Raw genomic sequence first — 13,117 nt, forward strand, 5'->3', positions numbered from 1 at the left:
GAGAGAGAGAGAGAGAGAGAGAGAGAGAGCAAGCGAAAGAGAGAGCGGCCTAGTGGAAGATATCTCTCTAATAACAAGAGAGCTCATCCAAACGAAGCAATGCGTAATCACACGAAACTAATGACACACCCAATTTGCAAACAGCATTGAAGAGGGACGGCAAATATGACTAATGTTACTATATATAGTTGTTGTCAGTATTCATAGACGCTGGGTTGTGACGACGGGCTGGTATGTGATGGATGAGTCTCCAACCAGCAAATTAATTCCGTCGTTAGGCAACGAAAACAGCCGATTCTCATTTCGAAAGAAAATTTTGTATAAACGAGCAAGACTTCTCTCGTCAGTTCGTCAGTTATTCAGCGTATAAATATAGCAAAATATCAAACTATTCAAATGCGTTTTTCAAGTGTAGCTCAAGCCGGACTAAAAAATAACTCACAAGGCACGCCGGCGGTTACACACGCACGCCAACCGATGTCTGTGTCCGGTAAAGTTACGATGTAAATTATACTCGTAAATGTAAACGTATTTCTGTGAGCATATGCGGACAGTGCGTGCGCACGCGCACGCCTCGATGTCGTAATTATACATTTTAAATAGCCAATTAATTATTATATTCAAGATTGCTAAAACCAAGTTAAGTCTTATTAAAAATAAACCGCATGAAATGTACAGGCCAAGTACTTTAATGTGCTAGGAGTAGTACTAGTGTAGCACTGCAAGCTAATCGTGCGCTGTGCGTTTATTTTAAAATTAACGATAATATGTCGTATAAACAAATTCCATTAATTATTTGTATGTTAGTGTATTGTGAAGAGCAATATGTAAATATTTAACATCTATATATAACTATGAAAATGTTGGCGTCTGTTATTTTGTGATGTTGTGTGTTTATCATTATGTGTGAGGTTTTGCGATGATACAATTTGTAATATATCACTTAAATGGTGAGCTCTATATTCGACGTATTTAAATCATTGTTACCTTTCTGGGCCGTACTTCAGGGCCGAATCACTGCTAAAACGTACGTGTCACAATATTGCACAAGATTGTGAAATCTACTCATCACGCTCACGTAATATAGTGTATATATATATATATATATATATAAACAAACTGGTTAACGATTTTTTTACTAACCTCTGTCTTCAAGCTCTCCAAAGCAGTACCAATGTTATCTGGAATATGCCAATATATTAGATGTATCTCAACACATTATCTGACTTAATAATTTCATAACATGAAATAGCTCTTTCATAAAATCTCTATAAATTTTATTACCATATTCGATGTCCAAATTTATATTGTAATATTCATAGGCTCTGTCCGAGTAACGTATTATCACTCCCAACAGGTTATCACAGCAATGAACCAGAGAGGCTTACCATCTGGAAGATATGCAGTGGCTTCATACCACTGGAAGATCACAGCAAGAAGTCTGCCAAGTGTCTCCTGAAATACGTGGCATTATGGGTCGCTAACATTGCAAGACAGTCCACCCACTAAACCCGAAATGATCAGTAATGCATGCAACAATGAACATGAGTATACTATATATATATACCACATAGTAGTATACTAGTAGATATACTTTATACGATATCTATACTAGAGTATAATATACTATATACTTTATTTATTTATATATTATACACACACACACACATATATATATCCTATATATATATATAATACTGTATATATATATATATATATACAGTATTACAGCATTACCAGGAGTACTATTACATGCACACTATGTACTATACGTACATGAGTTCGCAACGCGGCGTGGGAACTTGGTTTTCGCACTCACCGGCGGGATGCTGTCGCTGGGCGCGCACAGCTGCACGACGAGCCAGATGCCGTAGCGGCTCAGCAGACGCCTCTCCTCAGACTTCTCGCCCTCGGCTGAGTCGTCGGCGTCCTGCGGCATCGACGGCCGCTGCTTCTCGCGATCTTCTCCGAGCATGTCCAGGCGATGCCTCACCTCCACCTGCGCTTCCTTCATAAGGCTGCAGATAAAAAGAGGGTTGAATGTTACAGAGACAGCAGCCTCCGAGGCCTGAGCTATGCCCTCAGAAGCTCCAACTGTAGCTACCACCGCACGCATCTGACGATGGCCACCTCCCCCCGAGATATTTACATTCACTGCGCTTCCATTTTATTTACCTCCAAAATCTAGTCGGGGAAACTCCCCCACCGACCACCCCCACTCCCAGCAAGATTTTGATGACCATGGACTTGACCTGACATGGACATGACCTTGGTGTTCCAACCGTGGTGACATCCACGCTCACGTGACGATGGCCTTGAGATAAAGATCTTCACTGGGCTCCCATTTTATTTATTCACCCTCCACATCCCTCTCCCTGCCAAGATCTCAATGATCGTGGACTCGACCTTGACACGGGCATGACCTTGGAGACACCCCCCCCCGCAAGCGCGCTCACCTGACGATTGTCTCCACCAGGTAGAGCGCCAGCTCCTCTCCACAGTCGACGAGTGACGGCAGCGTCGCGTGGAACACGTGCCGTTTGCCCTGCTCCCCTCCTCCCCCTCCTCCTCCTGCGTCGTCTTCGTCACCGCCCTCCCCGCTGGCCTCCCCGCCGCTGTGGCGCATCTCGTGGCACGCGCTGCAGTAGCGGATCGGGCGGTTGCGGTTGTAGCCAGCGCACTCGAACGAGAAGCACGTCGCGTGGCCCGTCCGCTCGAGCGACATGCAGTTCTTGTTCTCGCACTTGAGCGACACGTAGTCCATCGGCAGCAGGATGTCGGCGAGGTAGTCCGGGTTCTCGGCGCGCACCTTCTCGCTGCACTCCTGGCAGATGTAGAGCGGCGGCGGCCGGTCGCCGAGCTCGATCGAACATGCCGGGTCGATGCACATCTGCAAGATGGCGGCGCGCAGTACGACGAAGACAGAGATTAGACAGCAGCAGACGAAGGAGATGAACGGGAAGGAGCGCATCTGAGAGCGACGTGACTGCTCTTCCAGCGTGCATACTGTTACTATATTTGTTACTCACGCTTATTGCTTGTTAGGTCTATATATCAGGAGTAAATAATCACAAATATGTGATTATTTACTCCTGATATATAAAAAAAATAAATATATATATAATATCATGATTAATATTATATCATAATACATTTATAATGTTCATCCCTTTCTTCCATAAAATACTGGTGGCTTATTGTGTATCAACATACTGGCATCCTACATACAACTGTACTGTACAACTACAGGTTCCACTATACAGCTTTCCACTGGTTTTTAAGTATATTTATTTTGCAGCTATATGATTCAGCAAGGTTACCTTCACAGCTTCGTTTCTGTCTGTGTTGAGGCAGTTATCTTTCTGACAAGTGATCGGTTTCCATGCTATAAAGAAATAGAGATTAACCATGTTTATAACAAGCCCAATATTTTAGTAATTAACAATACAGTAAAATTTCAATGATATCAGAAGCCATCGATTTAAATGCTATGATTTATAATTACATCAATGTAGCACTAACACAAATATACTACTATGTATTGATGAATAATACTAAGTACTTTCCGTAGTAAAGTAACTCTAGCGCCTTGCTCACCAACAAACTTGTACTGCACGGCTTTGCGATCTATCATGGAGCAGTAGAGTGTAGGCCAATAGTGAAACAGCAGGTTGATGGCTGGAGCCCTGGGCCCACCAGAGCCATATGCTATCACACAGAGTAGATCCTAGCAGAGGCAAGCACATGCACATCAGTCATAGACGTTACACGTTTCTCCTTCACTGCGTGTTTATTTGAGAACCATTTTAAAGGTCTAACTTAGAACTAAAATAAAGGTCTTGCAACTCATTCAAAGTGAGTCGAAATACAGTCAGTATTTAAAGGGATACTAGACTCTAGGATTTTACTGCATGCAACCGTACTTACTGTATAACAAATCGTCTATACCTACACGTACTTGTTACCAGATACCTAATTTAATTGTTATAATTAATTATACATCAACGCTACGAAATTTGAACGGCGCCATTGACAACCGCGACCGTGCTGCCACCCTGAAAAAGTTGCGGATTTCCCAATATATTTTGCACGTTACAGACCGAGGGCTAATCACAAAGGTGCAATTATATTTATACCAAAATGCTATGTTGCCAAAATGCTATGCCAAAAACGATGTTCATTTTAGAACAAATTTATCCATAATATAACTGAAACTATATGTCGTTTATAAGATATTACAATCCTTTTGCTTTTAAATTAATAAATAAGAAACACCCTCGGTCTGTAGCCCTTGGCTGAAAAGTCGTTTTGCGCAACTTTTCAGATCGTGCGCTTTCAGTGGCGCCACCGTCGTTGTAATCAAACTATAGTTGTTAGTTTTAAAACATAAAAATGTTTAATTTTAAATTTTTCTAATGGTCATTGAACCATGAAACTTTTTATGTCACGTAATTTTAACCTAAATTAACTGAAAATAACCCTAGAACCTAAAGTAAAGGATCCCTTTAATCCGTGTTAAATTCACATAGAGTGTTGGCATAGTCCCATCGCAAATATCAGAGAATATATTAAAATAGTGATATATATATATAATATATACAGTATATAATAATTGCAAATAGGCTGAAATAACCATCAATAATGAATGCAACATCATTAGAAAGGGTGGACAGCTTTAGTTTGATGTTGGACCAAGGTAAAATGTCGGCATAGATAACAAACCTTGGCTACGTCTCTCTTCAGTGCCATGAGGCATTCCAGCAGATGTGAGTGATATGCTAAAATAAATTGACACACGTACGCATATGATATGTATATTGTAAGAAATTGAAAATCATCTTGTCACAGGTCCGGGAAAATGCATAAGAAGACTGAACAAATTATAATTATCACACCAATAATGTGAATGTAGGCTTTCAGATTATGGAAATAAATAAATTGCCATATAAAAACTCGCATGTCTGGCATCATCATCAGCAATTCAACAATATGTGGCATGTCTGATATCATTGTTAGCAACTCAACAACATCTGGCATATGTTTGCCATTATCATTGGCAACACGACAATATCCATCACATTCAATATCATCGCCGGTGATCAAAAAAGATGCCTATATAGCTGTGACAACCGACAAACATCCACTGTCTAACAAGTCTAGCGTGTCTAGCATGTCGTGGTGGAGGGGCGGGGCAATATTTACCCCCGTTGTCAGTGTACTGCAGGACCATCATGATGACGGCCGACGTAGACAGACGTGCATAGGAAGCCTCATCCGCCTCGTCCGTCTCATAGTCACCTGCAATTGTAGAGACTATAATTACATGAGTGTCAGCAACCCATGGTAACCAGGACTGAAAATGTATTTTTGCAAAATATGTTATGGTCGAAGGATTTCGGGGGGGCCGCAGGCGCCTTGTGTTATGAGGAGCATCTGGAAGCATGCCCACCCCCTAATAAAAATGTTGAATTCTAGATGCAGGTTCCTGCTATCTGCTAGATTTTCATGCAGTTTTGTAGCAACAAAACACTAAGTTCTTGATTAGTACACAGTATTTGCTCTTTTTAATTCTACATTACGACACATATCTAGGATTAACATATCTCCATATAATGTAACAATTTATTCATTATTTTAATTTTACATAACAGATTTTTATCCCAGGATCCTGAATTAATATGAAACTCTGAAAAGCATGTAATTAATCGCCCCTTAAAAACCCATGCTTGCACACATGGGAAATCGTGCCACGTTACGACGATATGATACCTGCCATGATATTTAGGCCAGGATATGATATATACATTACAACACTTTGAGGCTGAGAACAGCTCAGCACAATACCTGCGCAGCTTTCCTTACCCAGCGTGAGTGGCAGGAGGTTGTTGCAGAGAAGGTCGGTGATCTCCTTGTGCAGCGTGTTGGGGAAGATAGCCAGCATCGACGCGACGGTGTACGGCAAGACATCGATGAGTTCCGTCGCAAGGAACTGTACGAGACATGCCAGCGTCTGGATGATAGCCTGCCCCAAGCCTGCAAGAAACCAGAGGTTAGCTCACACGCACGTGCACGCACGCATGCACGCACACATATATAAGGTTTATTATTATTATTTACTAGGTTTTATTCACTATATTAAATATATAAATATATATATATATATATAGCAATTAAAAACAAATAAGATAATAAAATAAAACCATATATCTATATAAACCAAGAGTGAAGTGTGACGGTATGAAGGGAGAGGAAGAAGGAATAAAACCATTAGCAATCTCTGCAGCACATATATAATTTCTCCTAGAACTGCGAATTATGTATGCTTACACATGTGCACCTAATTTTTATGTGTTAGGTATCATTACTGAGCTGAAACGCACATGCGTGTAATGCAACAATTGATGACTCTCTGAGCCCCGATTTTTATTCATGAAGTGCCATTTACAAATTTACTTTACATCATAGTTCCGCCCAAGAATTTCTCTTACAAAAGAATGGAAGGCAGCTACATCAATAATCAATAACACCTTGCAATAACCCACCATGCATGTACTCTCTGTATAATACCTGAAACTAATGCGAATGCCTTGCCTGCACTGCTTCTTTCTAACAGATCAATACATGAAGCAAACAATCGCGCACGCACACACAAGAAGCTTACAAGATGATGATAGTGAAGTATGCATTGCAAGTGATTCTGAGCATTTCCAATAAATGCATTTCCAAACATAAATTCAAGCTTTTAGAAACAAGCACCTCCACATAGTGAGAGTCCAATTCAAATAACGTCGTAAAAACTTTAACATGTCGACAGGCAGCTACAGTGAATCAAAACATACTAGAACGCGCACTAGAAAATGTTTTCACGTAAAGTGCAGAATATATATATGAAATATAAATTCAATGCATAATTAATCCCATGACAGTTAAGAGCTATCATGCAACTGTAACTGTCGCTACTCACTGTACTGGCCAAACTGCAGCAGTGGTACAACGTCGATGATGTTGATTATAGCATGGTAGAGACCCTGGTAGTTGAGGTTGGGAAACATCGACAGCCGAACGCTGTCCCTGTGGTGGCTGGTGTCCGAATCGGCTTTGACACTCGGCACATCTTTCAGAACACTTGGAATGGCAATAATATGAACAATCAAATGATACGTGCTTACAATCAAAAATGACACGTGCAGAAGGTACAATAGCATATATGTATAAATTTCTATAAATTTCTATCATCTTCTACAAATTCATCGATATCTGTCACACTCTTGCGATATATGCAGTATATGTATAACATGATGATTTTTAATGGTCACTATAGATAACTTGTATTCAATAATTTAAAATTTTAAAAGAATATAGCAAGAATATATATATATATATATATAGGTGTATGTGTGTGTGCACAATACCTGAGCAGTGTCTGTTGGAAGTACTTCAGAGTGTTAGCAATGTCAATCCCAGACGGCAGTGGCACAATATTATTAACAGTGCGCTGATAATAGTCATTTAGATTTCGAATCTTAGCGGTGACTGAAACGATAAAATAAATACAGATACCCTAAATATACTACATTTAAATCCTGTGATCAAAATTGAATAGAAATAGAATTTATTTGGTCAAATATTAACACAACTTTACTCACGATAACCTTTTCATGTATAGATCAGTGATACTCAAAAACAGAACAATACATATATGGTTTCTACTAAAAACACTGTATGGTATAACAAGCATACATTAATTTAGTTCATAAAAAGCTTACACTGATTTTATTCAACATTACAAATGTAAGCACAAATACGAATATACATCCACACCTAAATATAAAACCAATTTAGCGACAACTGATTGAAATAATTACTTACCTGACCAACATAATGTTAAAAAAAAGCAATAGCACAAGTGGATTTGACACACACACAGCTAGAACACATACATTAACTGTTGGTGCTTCAGAAGTACCTACCACCAGCACTAACAACCAGACACATAACGCTATACAATATATATAATACTCAACTACAACATAGATAGCTATGTATCTGCTTGCTAAATTCTTTTATATATTATCTGTACATACGTGCGCACACAAGTTATATATTTGGTCAATGCCCGAGCGGGCAGGTGGGCACAAATAACAGAGCCACAGAATCTAATATCGGTTGAAATTAATACGTATACCCTTTGAAATTAGTAGTGAATCTGTTACTTTAAGCTGCCCCTTTAAATAGATTGTACCCCGTTTGCTAATGTCTCTATCATAATAGCACTACAATTTTATCACAGCAACCTATGCAGACAGAACAGGAGTACTGCAAAGTTATTGTTTTACATGTATAGACTGGCAAATAATATGCTGTTAATACTCCAGTTCACTCTAGATGTCACTGTGCAGATTTGGTAGCCGCTGGAAAAACTTTAACAAAGGGTAACACGAGTACCGATTAGATTCTGTGGCGTTGCGGAACCTGAGACTGGCTCAACCCTGTGCACCAGGGTATGTGCTACATGTGTGCAAGTGTGTGCCTCACAGCGTCATGCCATATCGTGTATATATATGCTTGCATGTGTGACAGCTCAAAAGCGCAAGCGCCTACGGCACGTCCTTGGCTTATGCAGGTGCATACACAAGTGTTTCGTGTAGCAAAAATACATGTGTAGCGTCCTTACAGATATGTGGATTCATTGTGTTCATGAATTTTGATGGGATTTTCTCACTGTCCGAGTTGCACATCTGGGAATTACAAAATGTTAACATGATGTCACAGCTAGACAGGTAACACGTACGTAATAACAGGCGGTTAACCTAGCCAAGACTATCCTTACTATAACAGAAGCGTTAATGAAACCGTAATAAATTGGCTCAAGCATCCGACACACTAACTATGAAAATGCATGCATAGGAAGAGAACATTAACTTGATCTACTTACACGTTGCTGCTCTGGTACCCATGTTTCACTCAAAAATTTATCCATCAATCCTAAAGTTCAGAAACAATTTAATCACATGACATTATGTTACACATTTATATGTTCAATAAAAGATACATTTGCAGTTAATATTGTAATCCATAATCAGTGGGCAAAAATTTATTTTAAAGTCCAGGAATCAGGGCAAGATACAAGATACAAGATACAAGGACTTTTACGCATTTTACGACCCAATAAAGAAATAAATAATATGCACACATTTTTCCTAGAACAGTTCTATTCTCAAAACACCATGTGTATATACCATGCAGTTAAAGTTTATTGTATAGGTATTTAATATCTACCTTTTAATATTTACCTAAATAAATATAAGCTAGATATTAAATACCTATACATATATAATAAATTTCAACTGCATGGTACACACATGGTGGTTTTAGAATTGTTCTAGGAAAAATGTGTGCATATTATTTGTTTATTTATTGGATCATAAAATGCATATATTTTGTCAAAAAGTGGAATGATTATGTAATTTATAAGCCTATAATTCACTTAGCATTTAGAAAAAAGGTTATATCTGAAAAATTAATCTCTCCTTGATTAAAGAGGGATGAAATTCGTTTATAATCTCTGCGAATAGGAAAACGAATATATACCAGTATGCCGACCAGATGCATATAAATCTGCTTGTTTACATTTCATTTGTACACTACATTAGTCTTGGATCACGGATGATGCCAGTGGCGCCCGCAGATAGAAGCACTGGAAGCACAGTGCTTCCAGTAAATTTTGGGTTAAACAATTTTGTTCCTACATTTTGTAGACAGATATTCTCAAGCAGCTAAAACGCGTGCGAAATTAATGACCATGAAATAAAACATGCATTTATTTAGCCTACCACTAACACGCACACATGCCACGCAGGCATGCACAAACTCAGATATATATATATAATTACATTATATTATATTATATATATATACTATATATAGCACATTACATACATGCGTATACATACATAACTATACACACGTTTCGGGTATAGATTCGTTCTTAGAAATGCCTTTGCGCTTTTATACGCATGTTAGATATAGACTGTTTAGTCGATTCTGGCAGAATTTTCCTCACCGCGCATCGTTCACCTGCTCTCGCTTTTTACAGCACACATCATATACCTGTAGTGCGAGTTGATACCAGGTGCTGAAAGACCAGCAAAGTATGCAGTCGTTGGTTTCCTCCGTGAGACTGCAGCGATGCTGCCCAACCCACGGTGCATCCACCATCAACTTCATCAGCATCATCACTTCCTTGGCGAAGCCCTCTTCCGTGCCCTTGTGCAGTGGTATCTCTTGCAGGTCCATCTGCAACGTGACCGTCATGTTCTACATAGAGTAAGCCCTCAGTGACGGAAGCTCATAATGAGAGTCTACAGAGTCACAAACATCAGCACTTACAAACTACACGCTGTTATTTATTCCAGTAGTTATAAACGTGCACTAACAGAATTCTTACAATAGTTATGAATGTCCTATAACAAATAATTATAACAAATATCTATGGGAAATATATATATATACATATACATACATATATATCAAGAGTCCATAATAGAGATCATTTCTATTATGGACTCTTGATATAATATATTGATGTATGGGATCATATATGTCTGTATAACCGCTACTCAAGAGAAACGCCAAGATCGTCCTTTACAGACAAGTCACCGTTCTATGTAGAGGTGATTTCACTGTATAGTTGTCACTCAGGGAAAACGATAAAAATGGTTCCTTATAGACTAGTGTCCGTTCTGTACGAGTGTCCGCTAACAAAGGTTTGCCTTTAGCGCTAGCGGGTGGTTGATCTGCATGCGGACGCCTGATGGGCTCGTCTATTTACAAGCGTACGCAACTCTGTCAGTATAGCAGATGGGGTCGTTGTCGTATCAGGTACTACAGATATGTACCCGAGGTAGTTTTAGGTTGTTTAGTATTATGTTTATATTTTTATATAATTAGGAGGTAGTTTTAGGTTGTTTAGTATTATGTTTATATTTTTATATGAGGTATGTTTATGGTTAGGTTTAGGGTTAGGATTAGGGCTAGGGTTAGGGTTAGGGTTAGGGTACACTTCTGTAGTACAAGTCTGGTACACTTTGTGTATACATATATGTACCACGGGTACATATCTGTAGTACCTGATACGACAACGACCCCTCGAGCGTCAGTATAGTTAAACTCCGGATGAGAACAGGTGGATTACTCGCGCACGCTAATTCTATAGTTTTGGACAAATCGCACTTGAGAGAGCGGATCGCCATCGATCCACGTAGACCGGGATCAGCGGACGACGAAAACACGTGATCAGCTGAACCCGCTCCGACGAACAATGGTGTGGGTGAGAGATGGAAGACGGAAAAAACGTGCACGATCAGGGTCGCACGTGTCCCCTCACCCAGTAAGCTCGTACGCTTAACTTGGTTTGTGCCCGGGCACCCAAATATGGATGAAATCAAGAGTCTGTTGTTGTGGTAATATAACATATTGCTATTCGCACGTGTACGGAGTCTTAGAAGGCATGTTCGAAATTCGAATAGTCTAAACTTTAAATTCGAAATCCAAGAACTTATGTGACCATGTGTTACTTCTCACTCCTCGGCTGAACACTTAGCATACTGATGCCATTTGTTATACATTTTAGAATTTAGAATTTAGAACGAGCCTCAGATCAGTTTTCCCCTTTCATACATACATTTAACCCTAATCTATTCCTCAAAATACAATGGTATTGTGCCCAGGAAAGTTGTTCACTTTCACACATAGAGTATGTAAATCGTGAATATCGCGTACCGTCTTACAATATAGTATAATTATCCCGCCATGTTTCTGATGCTACGTCTCGCTCTTCAGTTCCTATTCGGAACTAGAGCACTCGGAGAGCACAGACCTCCGCCAAGGCAGCTGAATTCTCTCAATGTGAAATTTTTTATTAATTAATTAATTAATTAAGTCGAAAAATTAATTAATTAATTAATTAAATAAATAATTATTTGGATCCGGATTAGTGCGAGCGTGCAGGTGGGGGAGGACTGTGGTTGCCCCTTAGCCTGTGGTTGCGTGTTTGTAAGTCTACAGCCAGCGCACCTAGCGGAAGTGAACTGAAACGTGCATGTTAACAAACCCACAAACCCACAAACACACAAACCAACACTCAAACACACGCCGGTGAAAACATAACCCCCGCCAAGCCCCTGGCGGAGGTAATAATGGAACAGGAACGATACATCTCACCCTCAAAACACCAAAAGTCGCGGTTTAGCGAGAGAGGAGAGGAAAGGCATGCTGGATACGTGACCCAAGTGGCACCCAACAGCCAGTGCATACCACAGAAATAATATTATTAGACTCTCTCTATATATATATGTCTCTATATATTATTATGGTGCATACAATGTGGGCGAATAAGATCAGCTAGTACATGCCTGACAGATATCGTTGTTTACCTATTTAACATAGCACTCGAATATCGAGAGTGAGTCTGTTTAGGTTCCTAATGTATGTTTTCTAAATGCCTCGTTCCCTTATTTTTGATCTCCAACCTCCTCCTGAGTTTTTCGCTTACTCTCCCGCATACTGCGTCCCTCCTCCCCGTATTCCACATTCCCAGCCTTCTCCCCCGTATTACAGAACCCTAGCATTCTCCTCCGTATTACACAACCCCAGCCACCTCCCCCGTATTACACATCCCCAGTCTCCTCCCCGTATTACACAACCCCAGCCACCTCCCCCGTATTACACAACCCCAGCCACCTCCCCCGTATTCCACATCTTCAGCATTATTCCCCCGTATTCCACATCCCCAGCCTTCTCCCCTGTATTCCACATCTCCAGCATTCTCCCCCGTATTCCACATCCCCAACCTTCTCCCCCGTATTCCACATCCCCAGTCTCCTTCCCGTATTCCACATCTCCAGCATTTTCCCCCGTATTACACATCTCCAGCATTCTCTCCCGTATTCCACATCTCCAGCATTCTCCCCCGTAATCCACATCCCCAGTCTCCTCCCCGTATTCCACATCTCCAGCATTCTCCCCCGTATTCCACATCCCCAGCCTTCTCCCCCGTATTACACAACCCCAGCATTCTCCCCCGTATTACACAACCCCAGCATTCTCCCCCGTATTA

At 40.2% G+C, this 13,117-nt stretch overlaps 1 protein-coding gene across 1 annotated transcript in view; it reads right to left on the reverse strand.

Moving 5' to 3' along the window:
• The window catches only part of LOC106807408 (protein unc-79 homolog), a gene marked incomplete at its 3' end in the record, with an annotated part of 21,450 nt that overhangs the window by 7,847 nt on the left and 486 nt on the right, over nucleotides 1-13,117 (reverse strand). Inside the window, 12 exon segments of the mRNA XM_014809728.1 lie at nucleotides 1,144-1,181; nucleotides 1,389-1,455; nucleotides 1,820-2,018; nucleotides 2,457-2,890; nucleotides 3,321-3,385; nucleotides 3,598-3,727; nucleotides 4,723-4,778; nucleotides 5,203-5,298; nucleotides 5,863-6,033; nucleotides 6,965-7,125; nucleotides 7,413-7,533; nucleotides 8,936-8,985. Coding sequence (XP_014665214.1) covers nucleotides 1,144-1,181; nucleotides 1,389-1,455; nucleotides 1,820-2,018; nucleotides 2,457-2,890; nucleotides 3,321-3,385; nucleotides 3,598-3,727; nucleotides 4,723-4,778; nucleotides 5,203-5,298; nucleotides 5,863-6,033; nucleotides 6,965-7,125; nucleotides 7,413-7,533; nucleotides 8,936-8,957 — 1,560 coding nt within the window.

This window comes from Priapulus caudatus, unplaced genomic scaffold, assembly GCF_000485595.1.
Source record: "Priapulus caudatus unplaced genomic scaffold, Priapulus_caudatus-5.0.1 Scaffold213, whole genome shotgun sequence".
In the NCBI taxonomy this organism is placed as follows: Eukaryota; Metazoa; Priapulida; class Priapulimorpha; order Priapulimorphida; family Priapulidae; genus Priapulus; species Priapulus caudatus.